Genomic DNA, 18526 nt, shown 5'->3' on the forward strand with positions numbered 1-18526 from the left:
GGTGCTCATTTCGCCTCGTTCTTACTTTGCAAATTTCTTTACAAAGGTTGATTTCCCTATTGTTAAGCCCAAGTTCAACCAGTATCCACCAAAAAGCAATGCTTTATTAACACACGAAATACTTTTTAATCAATTTTTTGTAAACTAACACAAATTGATTCACACAAAATGCTATAGCTCATTAACTAATAGTTCCTCAGTTGTAAAATTTCTGTACGTATATATCTTTTAAGGGTAGGGGCTGACTATAAATCATATAGATTGTATTAGTCTTTCTCTGATCTGTATTAGAAAAGCCTATAATGCAGCACATAGTAGCAGATTTCATGACAGGTTGAGAAAGAGAACCTAGTTGGTTAAAGCCCGTAAGAGTGCCGCTAAGAGTTAACTTAATATTATCCTTAAATTCAGAACAATTAGAAAATATATCACTTTGAGATGTATTGTAATTTATAAACATTCAGTGTTGTTGTGATTTGAGTAAAGATTTTTAATAATTGAAGGCGCTTATGATTATTTTTTTTTTTTTTGCAGAAAGGTTAACCTATTTCCAGTATGGTCTGATAAAATAAAACAATCGAGTTAGATATGTTAGTGGTATACATACATGATCACGTATTCATCTTTTCCAAACTAAAAATAACTTTCACGGCAAAGGAGTTTTAATTTGAATTATATACCATGAACAAGGAATATTATATTTTCCTCGAAGTTTGTAAAACCCATAAAAAAGCGTTGAAGAATTTAAAAATTACATACATATACAAATATACAAATTATCGTGACGATCTCTGCCGATTTGCATGTCCGTTTGCCTGTATATATGCGAACTGGCTTCTCGGTTTCTAACGGCCAATACGGGATCAATGTAGCATATAGCTGCAATGCAAATCGAACGATGGAAAGCAAGTGCTCATGTGGAAAGATTTTTCATTTGACAAGATATATTCCCGAACTTTAGCATGGGGTGTCTATGGTAATGATACAGTCTCCAAAAAATTGTTCAGATCGCATCACTATGGCATGTAGCCATAAAAACTGAAAGATCGGAATCATATTTTATCTCACGATTAATAAGTTTTATTGTCCTATATCAAGCATTTTCACAATGTAGCTTGAAATCTCAGAAAGTATGTTGTTTGGCATGCCTGCCGTTCTAGTTTACGAGATATAAACATTAAGCATATTTGAAGGCGTAGACACGGTTACTTTTTGAAATATTTCCTACCATTTGTGCACCTTCTTACTATGACCCTCAGTACAATATTCGCTTGACTACAGTACCAATCTAAATAGAATGCCATGGAGCACTTATAACAAGCTCTATTAAAACTTCTGAATTTGTATTCAAGTTTTCGCTTGTACTCTCTTTGTTTATTAATACACTTTTATCACAATACATATATATTTAATACTTCATATAATACACGCTACAGGTATAACTAAATATTTCTGTTGACTAAGTACTAGCAGCATTCAAACGAGCCTTAAATATGTTAATTAAATCTTGTTTCCAATGTTCAGTACTTCGCCTTTTTCTGAATATTCAATTAGATCTGCCATCACTTGTTAAACTGAATACGTTTTTGTCAAAATCAGGCATTGCACGTGCTCGAAAAATATCAGCATTATTACCTGCGGATATAGTTATTTTTTTCAAATAGTTGTAACCAAAAAATATCCTTCGTCGAAGTCTTTAAGAATTGTATCTCAAAGACCTAGGTAACATTTCATGAAGAGCGGTTGAGTAGTTCTCGAGATATCTTGCCAACCAACTTCAAAATCATAGTTTTGAGAAAACGCGTTTAAAGAACGGCGCACTAAGTCTAGCTAGCCTCGAGTGCACAAGTTCTCCAGGCTGCAGCTCCGGAACTATTACTCAGATCAACTTGAAAATTCAGTACAATATTCTAGAGGTTTTGTAACCCATTATAGACTAAAATTCATTAATACTTGTTCCTATTTAGTAACTCCAAGTAAGTTAACATCTCAAACCACATCTCAATAGCTCATGAATGATATATTTACAATAAAATATATGATATGAGAAAAGATACTAAAATAATATATACACATTATGACACATTAAAATTTTGAGAAAACCATATAATTAAGCTTAATTTAATGAGAAACTCGAAATAACGTAGAAAATACCAGAGTTTTTTTTTTTGTTTTTCTTTTTGTTTTTTGTATTGCTTTCTTGTGTTATTCCTTATTTAAACACTCTTTATAGCGTTATAAACCGCTTTACCTCAAATTCAGTAATCAACTCAAAACCATTCTTTCTAAGAAATATTGTATGATGCACTACGAGTTAGTATTATCAATTGAAGGAGTGCATGCATAAAATCAGACAAAAAACTACTATCAACATGATTCACGCCGTTAATTTTTATTACCAAACTTGGGAAGTGGTAATATCGGAAACCTTTTTATTAGGGATTTGCGGTTTAAATTAAAATTTGACCACTTACTTCCATATTAGGTGCTAAGCAATATTGTGATTAAGAGACCGACTTAATTTCATTTAAGCGTCACTTATCATACCAACAGAATCGGTGTTAAGTCAGATGGAAAAGCCGAAATTACCATACATGGCATATTGGGCCCAATGGAAGGTCTGATCTGATTGCACTCTCTTTTAGTATTACTCAAGAATAGTCAAGAAATTATTTACGGGCAATTTGAACCAAAGTCTGCTAAATATCAAATATTTATATGATCACAAAGGGTTAAAGTACTGAATAACAAGAGGGTATTGAAAAGAGTCTGTTAATCACCGAAATCTTGGGCAAGTTTAGGTGACATGATAATTATTTTATTTATTAAAAATAATTATATTATCCATGAAAAAGTATGCGAATTTATTTCAAGTCGAATACTTAGCAGACGAAATCTAAGTGTATAAAACCATAAGTTATGACACATTTTTTTAAGTGATGTAAAAGATAATTCAATTTACGAAATAAAGGGTGATCCATTTCGAGATTCCCAGCTTTTTTTTTTTTTTTTTTTTTTTTTTTTTTTTTTTGTTTTTTTTTTTTTTTTTTTTTTTTTTTTTTTCTGTTTTTTTTTTTTTTTTTTTTTGTTTTTTTTGAAGAAAAAAAAACAGCAACTTGAAACTTAATGGGGAATATTTATAATTATTCGAAAGAACATTTATTGTTATTGATGTTTTGAATTTTATCTCTTTGTTGGCCATGGCTATGTATCAGATAATCCATGCATTGAGTTTAATTTTCAACGACTCTCTCGAGCTATTTCGATTGGCAACTGGGGAAAGACACGCGTGATATTTTACTTCAAAGCTTAAAGCGAATCGGGTCTAATGGTAGGATATCACGTGATATTGGTGGCCAATCTATCAAACCAAAATGTAAAATTATCTACGCACCGAAGAGTTCTCTAAATATATCCATTGATTGATGCGATGTATGGAAGTAGCGCCGTTATGTTGAGACCAAGTGTAGCCGAGATCACGAGCTTCAATTCATCATGGTTATCGAGACGCGATAACGGTCGTTATTGACGGTTACGTTCTCACTGGCATCATTTTTGAAGAAATATGGACCAATGATTCCAACGGTCCACAAAACCACACTAAACTGTTGTTTTTTTTTTTTTTTTCTTGTATAAAATGACAGCTTTTGAGTCTCGTCAGGTTGCTCTACACGCCAAATGCGGCAATTACATACACATTGAGGCCGAAATGGGCTTCAGGGTTAAAAAAAATTTTTTTCGAAAACGTCGGATCTTGTTGGAACATATGAAGAATATCGACGTAGAATGTGCCAAGTCGTTCCACACGTCAGTTTGAGTGCACCCTATCAGCTACGACTGCTACATTTCCTTCACTGCGTGCTGGACTTAGTATATTCGGCCTAATAATATCCACTATTGAATGCTGGGTCTCAAGAGGGGTGATGGTGTTGGTATAAGTTGATAAGTTGAGCGAAGCGCACGAAACATATTGTTTACAGAACGTGATGTTTTGTAATAAAATTAAAACTTTTGGAAGCGTTTTTCAAACGCAAGTAACTCCGATGAAATGCCAAGTAATACTGAGCAAAACAAAAAAAAAAAACCTTAACAGGTTATTGAAGAAAGTACTACTTGGATCGCCTGTTATATAATTCATATTTATAATTTAGTCCTGCCTCAGTGTCCTAGTGTGATTCGAATATCATATTACATTTGGGTTCTGTCCTTTTGCTTCTAATACAGAGACATGAGTAGAGCTTTTCAAAAATTAATTTATAAAAGAAAATCCAAATATTTAAACAAACCTCAGTGCGAATAGTGATTAATGACTCTAAAAAGTGACACATCTTATCTAAATTTATTCGAAATCGGGCAACCAGGGAAAGTTCGGAATATTAGAAGCTCCAAATATATGGTTTATTTTTTATCGAACATATCAGTCTATATATCTCGCTGACTTTATCTGAATCTAATCTTTCTAACATCTATCGCATATGTCAACTCTTCACTTCTGGTAAAAATACATCTGGTGCAGCGAGCAGTAACAAATCCCAATGAAGATCTGGCAAATGGAGTCACCGGTAAACGAAAGACATGACGAATATGCTGTTAGATCGATTAGAATATGACAATTCATATCCATTTTTATTCATTATTCCCTAAATGCTTAGTGTAATTCACCTGTTATAACTTCCGCAAAACAGTGGACATTATCCGTATGAATTGACAAAAGGACTGTTTTCGCTTTCATAGGAGCAGGTTCTGCGAGTGACTTTTTCTTGATATCTGAAGTGTATGAACAATTTAATTAGCTTGACGGGTTTTTATAGTTTTATTTACAAGAGAACTTCAAGAAAAAATATATTCCTGAGATTTCCTTTGTTTCTCGATAGAAAAAAGTATGAACAATAGTTCCCCATGGCAGAACTATGAACCAAAGTCCTCTCTGATCTGCAGTTTTCTTTGCACTTCTCGATCTCGTCTTGCTCGTCTACATGTTCTCTAAGTTACAATCGATACATATTTATATATATTTATTATTATTACCTTAAAAACATCTTATTTTGCTCAGGTATGTTGAGTAGTATTCAAGTGGGAAACCGGCCGCCTAATAACAGAAAATAACTTACCAGTCAATCAAAAGAACATAAACAGTTGTATGAAGGTAAGGAGAACATATGAAGCGATTTTCGATATTATTTTGTTCATGTCCAATACCAGTCTCCGGCAGATATAAAGTAGCCTTCATGTATCTTTTTTACTCAGATGAAGAGATAAACGGCTAGACAAATATCTGCTATGCATAATGCTAGACAAATTTCTTTATGTTTTCTTCACATTTAATTCAATCACAATTTAAAAGCTTACTCTTTATACATACAAACAGTTGATGATGTTTACATTTTTAGCTTGCTCTTTACTTAAATAAATAAAAAATCTCATACATTCATAGACAGTCACAATTTAAAGCTAAATTTCATATGTACTATGTACTATGTACTATTTGTATGTATGTATAGAGTGTTGAGGTAGACGATCTCAACTGGCCCCGTGCAAATAGCAGCCATCACCTTGAACCCATGGTAGCAGCGCCAGGCTGTACAACATTTTCCGGATCAATAATAATCAGTGCTGTGAATGGTAAAGTATTTAAGTATGTAAAATATTTAAATTAGTTTTCTTCCACAGCATAAACAAAATAAAAATATACAACGGTAATAAAATTAAATTATTTACAAGTAGAAAATAAAAGATGCTGTGTACGCAAAGAGACACACGCTCACCTTTTCTGCTCGTTCTTCGATCAGTGCGATATTTGCGTTGCTGCTGCCGCGCTATCACAGAGTCTTTCGCTTTCGCTTGTGCTCGCTCACGCTCTTCGTGCTCATCCGAGCTGATTGGCTGCTGTTGTAGCAACACATTACCATCGCTACGATACCGACGCACTGGGAATACCTTTCTTCGTGCCACCTGTGGCCCTAGCTCCGTCACATTCAACAGGCTAGCGCATGTACGCTCTGCAGCGCTTACGCTCAGCTGCTCATGAGCGCCGCTGTCCGACAGTTTGAGTGAGCTCTTCGAGCCACTTCCTTGACCGCTCTGTATATTTTCCGTAGATGAGTTGCGTAGCTTACGTCGCCGACGATAGCGGCTAAAGCTCTCCTCTTGCACCACCAGAGTGCCTGCCTTGCTGGTGCGCAGAAAATAGCGCGGTGCGTGATAGACTTCGTGTTCCTCAGCATCTTCAGGTGAAGAGAAGCGTCCCTTATTGAAACTAAAACGTTCCAGTATCGACTCAGAAGTTGCCGGTGAACGCCCAGAACTATGCGAACGCCTGTAGCGACGCTTCTCACGTGGACCCGACGATGAAGAATTACTCGGTGTGGTTGGGGTCGTTGTTGTAGAAGGCGGTGTGGGCAAATCGGCTAGATTGAATGAGTTGTGTGCGCTCTTAACGTTGCCATTTATATCGGAGTTTTCATCGGGAATTTCGTTAACTTTGAAACGTACACCCTTCAAGGAATTGGCGCGTCGCTGTATTTTGTAATCGGGCAGATCATTGGTGAAATAGTCAATTGTTGAAGATAATGTAGGGGTATGTTCGGTGGACGGCGTGGTCTCGAGACTGTTCTTGTTAGAAGGTACCGGCGAGGGTGTCGCCTCTTGTATTTGCAAGCCACTAAATTGTCGTTCCAATGCTTGTTTTATGGATTGTGCCAAGTTAGTAGATGCAGCTTTGCTGACCCGCTTGCGTGCTGGCTGCGCATTATTTCTTTCTTTAATCGGTTTTGGAGATGTAGTCGTTTGTGGCTGACTATAGCACTGCTCCTCTTGGCTGTCCACATCCACCAACAATTGACCTTTATGATCGTAGAGCAGTATACGTGGCAGCGCGATGTTGGAACATGAACGTGATGTAGTCAGCTCCCAGCGCCAATGCTTCGGTTTGCGCAGTTTCAAGCTTAAAACATTGGCGATCTCATCGCCAACATCTGCATCAGCATAATCGTCATTAGCGGTGGCACTGGTGGTCGTTGCCGAATGCTGTGATGAATAAGCTGTATCAGGTGTTCTGGTGTATTCATTGTTTCGGCCATATGAAGCGTTGCCGTGCCTCTTGTTGTTGCCATTATACTGTCTATTTTTTCGTTGATTTGCAATTTCCAATGCTGCAGCTGTGCGCCGCTGCTGCATATCTACAAACAAATCGGACATTATGTTCGCGTGTGCTGAGGCGTATGAGTGACCTAAGCTGAGCGCCCTGAGCTTGCTGGTCTGGCGGGTGGGGAGAGGAAAAAAAAATCACAATTTTTCAGCTGTTCGTCGACACCGCTCATCAAATGATATTTATATATGCTGACAGGTGTGCTCATATATTCGTTTGTTCGTGTGCGCACGTCGCTCACCGCCTTCATACATTTCTTAGTCAGAGTATGACATTCAGCCCACTAGCAACACACCTGTTCTATTTATTTATATTTCTTTCTTATTTAATTTATACTTATTTCTGATGCGCTTAGTTAACTTTAACGCTATTCACCACTCGCAATGCTCTTCCTTATGTGACAGCAGCAGCCTTAACGTTGAAGCAAACAATGCTATGTACACCAACTGCCGCGATAAAATAAACAAAACACAAAAAAACTTCGATAATATTGCCAACATGAAAAATATTTTTTTTTTTTTTTTTTATTTAAATATATTTTTGCAGATAAAGCTGACGCTGAAGATGAAGATCACCATTAAGCCGCTGGCTAAGTGCCAAATAAAAAATGTACAAACAAACGAATTGTTTAATATTTGTACATGCATTTGTATATAAAACAGCACACATACAWACATGCTTATGAGAAATATTCGTATCAAAGTATTTATATGCGGAATTTCAAAAGCATACACCTCATTTGTGAAATATTTCTGTTTTTGCACTGAATATTTTGTGCGTTTGCACTTGATCAGCTGCTCTTGTGGTTGCTCTTGTTGTATATAATTCAGCTTGTTGCACTTTAATGAAATATTGTTGTTGTATAATTTTGTTACTTTGCATTGATTCGTGTTGGTTATCATAATTGCTAAAAATCTTGCAGTTATAACATAATCGCTTGTATTTAACATAATTAGTGTAATAATCGGAGAAAATCGCTTGACCTCTTCAATAATTATGCCCGCATATAAATGCAAACACATTATATGTCTTGTGACCTCCAGCTTCACTCACGTTTTATTCTCAAATATTATTTATCTTAACAGCAAAGCATTGGCTCTTGTCGCACCAAACGTTGACATCACCCGCACAATGCCCCGCATTACTTCGTGTGTATTTATAGAATGCGTGCGCCGTTTTCGAATTTATTTTCAATCGACTACGACACCAGCGACACACTGTGGGACATGGTAGGCGGTATTGAATGAAAGAATTTGTCAAAAAAATCTTTCAACTGAGAAATTGCAATTAAATAATTAACTTACATCGTTTAAGGGTTTCCCCGGGTAAAACCTATCTTTATTCAGAAAGTGTTTTCTCACATAAAAATTAAGATTTTTACTAGAATTTTTTATTGTTGCATTATTAACAAATAAATGCTGAAATTTTTGGAAAAAATATTTTAAACTCAGCCTTTCGACGCCATTTTTCATAATCAATCGGAACATAAAGAATTGTGTTTCAAAAACTTGTGTAAAATTTCATGAAGATCGGTTGAGTAGGTCTCGACAAATATTGCCAACCGACTTCAAAAACACATTTTTGCGTTCAAAGGCGGCGCACTTAGCCTAGCTAAACTCGAGCGCACATGGTCCCAAGACTGTATCTCCGAAACCATTCCTCGGATCAACTTGAAAATTTAGGAAAATATTCTAGAAGTATTGTGGAATTTAATAAGAGAATAAAAAATATATATTTTTTGAAACCCGTAAACTGTGTAACCCATTAAGAAATTTATATAGGAAAAACGACAATTCTAAAACAGTTCTATTAATTAAAATTAACCTTGTTTTCGAGCTGTTCATATAAAGTTTTGTATCAAAAAAACTATTTTATGTTAAACATTAATGACCATCAGTAATAATTTTGTCCAATTTTACTACTTTCTACCCACACTTCTTCGCTGATTATGCGTAAAAAAATATTAGCCTTCATCGATTCGCCATTGCTGTGATCGTTATCTTGTTATCTTTAGGTATAACAGCTTACCAAAATAAACGAAGACAAATTTATCGAGTTGAAAACAGTGCCAGTCTTAAAATAGATTTCTTAAATGTGATCATTTTTTATTTTTTTTTTTCTTATTTTTTTATTTTTTATTTTATTTTTTTTTTTGAATTAAGACGACTTTTGTTATTATCAACTTAAGACATACAATCCAAAGTTTTTATAGATGATCAGCAGATCATTCCTTTTACCATCCCACTTTGACGGAGAAAACCTTATATTAACGATATGATTTCAACATAGAAATATTAGTATTATTTCTATTTAATTCCGACCACGAATACTTCGTAGGAAGCTAATTGGGCGAGTGAGCCGCGCTGAACTTTATTTACAACGGCTTCGCTCTCTGTTCGTTCGCCCATCTGTGCTTTCAAGCTACATCTTGAATATAAATTAAGATATCTTGCTGTTTCTTGGCATCATTAGAAGTCTGGTATTGTTGAAATAATATCTCAAATCAAACAAACGCACGTCTGGTGAGTTTAAAGTGTGAACTTGGTGACGATAGCTTTACCACATGGCAGTGTGGAATAGACACTCTAACTGCCTTAGTAGGGTTCGAGGCCCTCTGCAATAATTTGGGCTCAGCATCCGATTGCAATACAACTCCACACTCAACTGACAAAGTGTTCTTTCCTCATTCGTTTTAATCACAACCACCACGATACTGTCCGAGGGATCAGTCCGCTTGAGCACCTTAGAGCGAACTCCAAGGGCTCCTGCTCTCGTGATATGAGATTAATATTAAGTCTCCGGTCAGACTTAATAGTCGAAGCTATTACCAGGTGAGCATCCATACTGTTCTGGACTAATGACCAGGGGTTAGATTCCATACACGCATCACATATACATACCATTCACGCTAAAACTGAACCTAGTTCCTCGCTAAACTCCTTCGCCGCCTAAATAATTCACACGGAAAAGACCCTAGCTTTTCGGCACACCGACTAGTGGAGATCGCACCGCTAATATCTAAACGTTTATCAATCCTATTAATCCCCATATCACCCAGATACTTAAAGTCCAAGTACATCGGGTATTATGTAATTACATGCACCCAATCCTCGAATCGCGCCCCACGCACCCTGATCTATCAGATAGGTGCAAAAATTTATTCAGAGGCCAATGCTCCGTAAATAGAAATCCCAGACTCAGATATAATCTAAAGTCTGATTACTCTCATCAAACCTACAATCAAATATTTCCTCTATATAATATAATTATAGATAAGGTATGAACTCTATCTGGTGTAATATAAAGAGTTCAATGCGTTACTCTTTAACGCTGCGTGAACCAAAAATATCTACATAACGAGCGCCGGTAGAGATAATTTAGTTGAATACTGTCACCTGTTTTAAAATTTTAGGTCACATTAATTGAAAAGTTAAATGAACACAATAAAATGGGTCTAAAGCTAATGATAATTAAGAAGACCTACAACTGAGAATATTTATAGAGGGTTGCCACCTTATAAAAAGCTTGATTAAATGATTAAACGAAAATAATATATAACGATAAGGAAGTTTAACTAAAGCTTTAGTAAAGAATTACTTATTATTTAAATACACCTACAACAGAGTGTAGTAAATTTGTCACGAACTTTGTAACATCCAGAATGAAAGATAGGAGACTACAGTGATACTACTGTGATCAAATGGAAAGGTGAATTTTTAATTTATACTTCGCGTGTTTTTTGAATCGGTAAATTTCTTTTTCTGTAAGTTGGTAGTACTATTAGTGCTAAATTTCACGTCAAATATTCATTGGTATTTGAAATATGTGTCGTTTTGTGAGATCATAAAAGTGAATTCTTTGATTTTTACTATATAGAAATTTATTGAACAAAGAAGTGCGATAATGTTATCATTTCGCCACATTTTCCACTAATATCGCGGACAAAATTCACCTTTCAATTTGATCAGTATATACACATATGTATATATGTTTATAATGTATATAAGCGAACTAGTACCTTAGTTTTTAAAATATTGATCTGAAATTATGTGCACGGCCTTTCCTCACCAATAATTGCTCATTTGACGGAACCTCGATATCGAACACTATAAAATATGGCAATCATACAAAGTGGTTGATCAAATGCAAGTCCCTCTATGGAATTGACCGATCAAACTCAAATTTTTGTATGGACAACTTTTTCATTTGACAAGATATCTTCACGAAATTTAGCGCATATTATTGTCCAATCTTAGAATAGAGATCGAAGCGCTTTATAATATATGTAGTTGCCACACAAATTGAAATCAAGGTAAAAAAAAAAATTTTTTTATACCCTTTTAAGCTAGAGTATTATAGCTTCGGTGTAGCCGACGTTAACGTTTGTTTCTTAGTATTCGTGTATTTCACTTCACTTTTAGTGCTTGCGCTGAAGTTTTGGCGATCGCCTCTGTGCGTCCACTGTGCAATATCAAAATCGGCAAGTACTAACATATCAACGACAATCAATTGAAATGTTGCCCGCACGATTGCACTATTGATGTGCGTATTCTGAGCATATGTATGTACGAACGTATGTGCAATGTATGTATGTATATAACAACGTCTTATAAGTGGGTCAGAAGCACTTGTTGTGGTTATTGTCATCAGATTAATTGCATTTTTATTATTTCAATTGACTTTGTAGGCATAGAACCACTTTGTTGTCAGCGATTATTAGAACAGATATATAAATAAATTATAATTAGTTCGGAGGTTTGTTCGCTTCAAAAAACATTTAAGTCTTTTAGTGCTTAGATCACATTTTAAAATATTATTTTGTGGCTGAATTTTATTTGTTTTTATTTAAATATACACTTTACTGCTTCGTCAGATTATTCAGAATTTTTGTATAGTCATATATATAAGGTATATAAAAATACACATTTTATGTCATTAAGGCAGTATTTTCAAAAAGATATGCATACATTATTTGCAGGCTTTTTACCATACACTCCACCAGCTATAAATTAATAAAAAAAAATTTCGCGCTGCTTTATATACAAAAACATATGCAATCAGTATATATACATACGTATGCATGTCAACAATAAGCATATATTATATACTATATTTTATATTATGTACAACTCTTGAAATTAATGTATACCACATACTTAAAAAAATATGTATATTTTTTGTTAGCGCAGCAACAGGCTGACGTCTGCCAACAATCACAAAAACAAATACAAAATTCAATTGAACGTCGCGTCGCTGTCGTGATCGTCTATGTGACACTCCGCTTTTCAATAATCGAATGTCCGCAATTTTCAGCTCAAAATTACCGAACAGCTGTGCCCAGCGGAGAATTTCACACTGGCACGAGCGCCAGCGAATTCGGCTAATGTGAGCGATTTTCCTGCCAATTTTCCTATATGCAAAAACAAAGTCAAACACAAAATATTAAATTAGTAAATACACGCTCGTACTCGCACGCTAAAACTTAACGCACCGTCACGCTCAAATTTCGAAAACAAGTTCTCGATTTCTGCAAAACCGCTTTCACTCATTCAGATTTCAGAAAATCACAATGCATTTTTGCTGGCGCAATACTCTCAAAACGGCGCAGCATGCTTCTGCGAGCAGCGGATTTTTGTGGTGGGCGGCATTTAATACAAACAAATATTTATTTGTATATACTATATTTTGTGCTTTGTTTTTGAGTTAACTCATACAAACAATTATTCGAAACATAATTTATTTGAATTGGCTTTCGAGTTAAGATTGATGAGATTTATCTCTATATATAAACCAATAAATTTGTGTTTATATAACATAAATTTACATGGGATACATACATACATATGTTCACTTCTACGATTTTTTACACATATAGATTAGTTTTAGCAAAAATTATTAACAAAACTTGACTCAAGAATAGAAATTTACGATATCCGACTCGAATTTAAAAAGTTAAATTGCGTAGCTCGAGTGCCTTATGTTTATGTACTTTATTTGCTCTATTTAAACGTTTGCTAGCTACGGTAATTTGTGAACCAATTCTCCAACTGTTTGCACCAATTTATATTATGACCCACTCTTAGTCTAAGTCACCTAGTATTTTAGAAGGTATTACTGATTCATTTACTATTGTTGATAAAAAATAGAAAGACCTATTATTTTCAATTTCGCGCGAAAATCCATTCGTCTCAAAAATTTGCAGTATCAGTGACATCTGTGCCAAATGTCACATCAAAATAATCATTACTCTTGAATATACCTTCGCCTTTCTAAAGTTCCTAAAGTTTGCTGGCAATTAATCAAAAAATTAGTTCCATTAATGTTTGTATGTAGAATCAAATTGCTGGTGCTGACACGATCAGAATGTTGGAAAATGCCTACGGTGATAATTGTTTGTCACAATTTTTTAAAGATGGTCGCGATCTCATTGATGACGCACCACGTCCAGTACCGCCATCAACATCAACTGCTGATCAACACGTCAATAATACAAAGGAATTGTTGCTTGAGAATCGACGATTAACGGTCAGAGATCTTACTGTCATTATTGGAATAACGGAAGGATCAGTAAGAACGATTTTGAAATATTATTTGTGCCTGAGAATAGTGAAAATACGATTGGCGCATTGAAGGCATTGAATTGGAAAAAAAAGTTGGCATATGTGTATTGGGGCCAATAGCTTTTCTTTGAGAGGCGTTGTTGTAGAACCACCGGAGCGGTGACTTTACCAAAAACGTTTTTGAAACGTAATTACACACCCTCTATAAAAAAAAGAACAATTTCTTTTCCAAAACATTAAATAATACGTAAACTATTTTTTTAACTATAAATTTATATTTATTTTTTTTGATGATGGCATTTTCGCCTTCGTATCAGAAATATTTATAAGGGTTTGATTTCTCGAAAATTTCATCGATTTACTAATGAAAATTTATTACCATTCGTTTTGTTTGATTTCATCATTTGGTTTAGTTAAAGGCGGCATTAATGTACGACTAGTGCAAAACTTCCTCCTAAAAGTAGACTATGTTTCATTTACTGCTGCAGAACAATGCGAATGCTTGCCTAATTTTAGCCTGCACTGTGTCGAAGCATCCCTGTAGGAAAGGTATAAATTATTTCTCCATATATACTATGCCGATTAAAATGAAAAATATCAGTATGAAAGTATTGTTGATGAACTAACTCGATATCAATCACTAGTTTAATAGCTCAACAATTTATTCATCCAAAACAAGATACGAATTTTACTGTTCACAGGGTATCTACAACACCATCTACATATTATAGCGGTCTCCCTAGTCAATCTCACACTCATAATGTGGAGTCTTGTCACATTTTATAATTAATTCTGTTTTCCTAACTTTTGTTTGTATTCAAAAATGCCTATGTATATAGCAGGTATACACTCAAGTTTGTTTGTTCATGAGTATGTAAGCTAAACTGAGGTATCCAATATGCAAATATACGTATGTACATATTTCACTCTAGACTCCGATGACTATTACTGAGTTATTTGATATTGTAATTGATATATTCGGTGTATATGGACTTTTATCAGTCAGTTTTCTTGTTACACCGAAATGAATTCTAATCGAATTAGGAGAAGCTTTAAAGCGATTTTATCCACCATTTTGCATGTCGTATTATGTTAAGAGTTACTCAATTTTCTTAAGAGAACTCCGATCGCGAATAAATTACTACACCCTATATACATTAAATATTCACCGGGAAAACTGTTGCCTATAATATACGCATTGTGTCAAAAAAGTACCAGGAAATTTTAAACAAAACGCAAAATATTTAATTATTCAAAAATATTTATTTTGTCGCCTTCAAAGTAATCGCCACCAATCCCAACTGTCACAATCGTGGCTCGATGCGATGGTGTATTATCATCGAGTAAAATCTATGAAATGTTCATCCATCAAGCAAACGCCTCAATACGACCAAATATAACTTAAACGTCTGTCCCTCCTGTAACTTCATCATGTACCAAACCACAAATGTCGAAAAAACAATTATCATTCAGCTTTCTCAGAACAACTCCAGCAAGAACCCGTTTGATACCCATAATATCCACCAAAATCATTACATGTCGAGCTCTCTTGCCATCTCTCTAACATTTTCCTGATGATTTTTAAGCACCTTCATTTTTTTAATATTTTCATGAATTTAAGGGTTCGAAGGTCGTTTGGAACGAGGCATGTCTTCAACGATCTCTCGACTGTCTTTGAAATCTTTGTAGCACTCGTAAGCCTGTGTTTTTGATAAATCTAAATTAAAATAAGCATTTTCTAACATTCAGAACAATTTCGCACAAGAAATTTTATGTGAAATACTAAGTTTGAAACAAATTCTTCTTCGATATTTTGTACTGACTTAAGTAATTGCTGTAAACAAACTGGTTGACAGATCGGGCTCATATTTGGCACCGTAATTATTGACAGTCCTAACTACTTAGCAAAATAAATTTTTTTGGAATATCATTTTCCGGGGAATTTAATTATAATTTCCGGTTGCTGTTTTGTCTTAATGTATATAGGTATGTACATAAAGTGTATTTTTTATGATTAAAAGGGAAATATTCGCCACATTCTACCAAATTCATTCCAATTGATTTGATATACTTGCACTCCTGTACATACTATGTATAATTTTACGAGTTCCTTCACTATTTTAAAGTGTACGAAGAAACAGTTAACATAAATCATTACTACCGTCTATTCAACAACTTGTGAGAGAATAGAAAACATAAAGCTAATTGTTACTAAAGTTTTGTAATGTTTACTTTAATTGCCCCTGTTAGTACGTATGTAATGTGCGTTCAAATTACTATTTCCCAATTCAGATATTTCATAAATAAAGGGGCTTTCAATAGAGCCTCGTAGATGATATGATAGAGCATGCATGGAGTTGATGTTATTTTGAAGACAAAATTCGCTGAATAGGGTTTATTTTTGTCGAGTCCTGAAAATCGCAAATTACTGTCCAATTTGCCGAAAGTTACACATTTGCTGTAGTATAACAGGAAATAGTAATGCTCATATTGGTATACTATGTCACCGAAAGCATCAGTTATTCCAATTCAAGGCATACCTAACAAAGATCTCATTATATCAACAAACCATCCTCATATATATATGTACATTATTTATATATGTATGTCACATACATACAATTATCATATATATGCTTGTACGTATGTACTTATAACACTATCAGAAAGTTTAAAAATAAGATGTTCCGCTTAATAACATTACTCACTCCAATTTAATTGATAAAAGCCTTGGTACGAAAATACATACCCACATAAGTATATAAATGTATGTAAGTGGCTAGGCTGAAGCTCCATTACTTAATATAAAACAAGTTGCAGCATTCATTAACTATTACGGCTGAACTTGCGCTCAATTGATTAGCAGCAACAAATCGCATTCCGCAAATGTCAAGCTCTGTGTTCTAAACAAGGAGTATAAATATCTCAAATAAGGGCATACATATCTATACACACACACAAACATATGCGTCTTCTACCGTTTGTAGATACTCTCATTACTTGTTTTTCTTGATAGCGTTCATGCGAAATACACATATAAATCAAACAATAATCAGCATAAGAGCACATAAACCGAGACGAGAGATATAAAATTACCGCAAAAACGGGTGTCTACTTAAGCGTTCGTAAATATGTAAGTCGATGTGTGTATATAAGCAGTTATATTCATACGATCCACTCATGACGCAGTGCTGTTTTCGCGTAATTGTTTGATTGAATAAATTCTTTCGAAATTTGTCAATTAAATAAAAACCGTAGTAGTCGCCTGAAGACAGAATCAGTCACAGTTATCGCGTACCCGTTGGTGGATCATAAACGCGAGCGCAACGCCTTCTATTGTTGGGCAAAACACGAAAAAATCAAGAGATAGTGAAAGTGTGCATAAATAAATTGAAAGAACAAAACATTAAACTAAGCTGAAATGAGAAATCTAATCTACGTGTTTGCAGCAGCATTGCTATGCCTCTGCGCTACCTCGGTACAAGGCGATTTACTCGATTGCAATGAGAAAATCATACCCTCGCTATCGGATTTACCGATCATTGGACCGAAAGTGAGCAGCGCTGAGGAAAGCTCTGAGCATCAGGTGCGCGATTTTTTCAAAAATGTCGGTTGCCAAATTAAGAAGGGCGCTGAAAAGGTATCCGAACAGGCAAAGAAAATTGGTACCGAGCTGAAGGAGGGTGCCAAAAAGTTTGGCGAGAAGGCCAAGGATCTGGGTTCTGATATAAAAGACAAACTTGGCGATATTAAAGATAAATTCTCAAAGGATTCTTCGGAGGAACTTACAGCCCATAAGCTGCTCAATGTGGAACTGATAAATCCGGATATACTCAAAGCTGAGCAACAGTGCGGCCATGGACATATTTTGGACGCTTTGGGCAACTGCAGTAAATTGAGAAAGTGAGAAGTGAAAACATATACGTATTCTCGATTTTAAGGAAGTGATGATTAATCCCAAAGAATTATAAAAGTTAGCGCATTACTAAAATTAGGTGTAGCTTAAAACATAGTTTATAGAAGTTCCATGAAACTATAACAAACACATTTAATGAGTATTCGGAGTCACAGAAATATTTGCAAAGATTTGCCAATAATACTGGAGATTCTTAGTATCAGATGAACGATTTGTTGTTAGTGAAGTTAATATTGCTTAAAAATATATTTTTGTATATACATATGTTTAGATATGTTTATCTGTATGTTTAGTATTTGTTTTTGGTATACTGAAAACAGGCAATGTTATCAGCGTGAGCAACGTGTATAATATTCTCAAACTAAATAAAGAAAAAAAATTAGAGAGCATTAAAATAGCAAAATTATTTTAAAGAACTAAATGTGGTAAGTATGTAAGCAACATTACAAAAAAGAAAACGAAACATGGTCCTCTCAATAGAAGGTATCTGATGGTTGTATGGTATAAAGGTATATTATATGGCTTATATCCAGCTACCTGCCTGACCTGCGGTTATTGTATGATACAGAAAAAATTTTCGGCAACGGGAGGAGTTCCATAAGGTTCTATGCTGGGCCCATTGTTGTGGAACGTATTGTATAAAGCAGGTGCAAATCACGTGGATGATATTATCATAACTTGAGAACCTCTGCAATCATGCAGGGCAACAATAAAAGAAAACGGCAACAAACCTTCAATTTCCTGAGCAAATAACAGACGCAAAAGACGTATGCTAAGAAAACGAAGTTCGCAATGCGGCACATGTCATCAGATATAATGACCTTGGAACTCAAAAGAGCATGGAACAGGTCCATAAGACTTGGCAGGCGACTAACGGTGGAAGTGAAGAAGGAAGGCAAACAA

General features: G+C 34.9%; 2 protein-coding genes across 2 annotated transcripts; one reads left to right on the forward strand and one right to left on the reverse strand.

The window, feature by feature from the left end:
- Positions 1 to 5299: 5299 nt before the first annotated feature.
- Positions 5300 to 12488, reverse strand: LOC108966652. The gene is made up of 3 exons (XM_018929706.1): positions 12304 to 12488; positions 5766 to 7593; positions 5300 to 5613 (listed from the first exon to the last, which is right to left on the reverse strand). Exons 2-3 carry the CDS (start codon positions 7195 to 7197, stop codon positions 5549 to 5551), a joined length of 1497 nt encoding a protein of 498 aa, XP_018785251.1. The 5' UTR covers positions 7198 to 7593; positions 12304 to 12488; the 3' UTR covers positions 5300 to 5548.
- Positions 12489 to 16939: 4451 nt separating this feature from the next.
- Positions 16940 to 18018, forward strand: LOC108966944. The gene has a single exon (XM_018930150.1). It carries the CDS (start codon positions 17129 to 17131, stop codon positions 17612 to 17614), a length of 486 nt encoding a protein of 161 aa, XP_018785695.1. The 5' UTR covers positions 16940 to 17128; the 3' UTR covers positions 17615 to 18018.
- Positions 18019 to 18526: the final 508 nt, after the last annotated feature.

The sequence above is a fragment of the Bactrocera latifrons genome, unplaced genomic scaffold (genome assembly GCF_001853355.1).
Source record: "Bactrocera latifrons isolate USDA-ARS-PBARC rearing strain unplaced genomic scaffold, ASM185335v1 scaffold_0, whole genome shotgun sequence".
Classification (NCBI taxonomy): Eukaryota; Metazoa; Arthropoda; class Insecta; order Diptera; family Tephritidae; genus Bactrocera; species Bactrocera latifrons.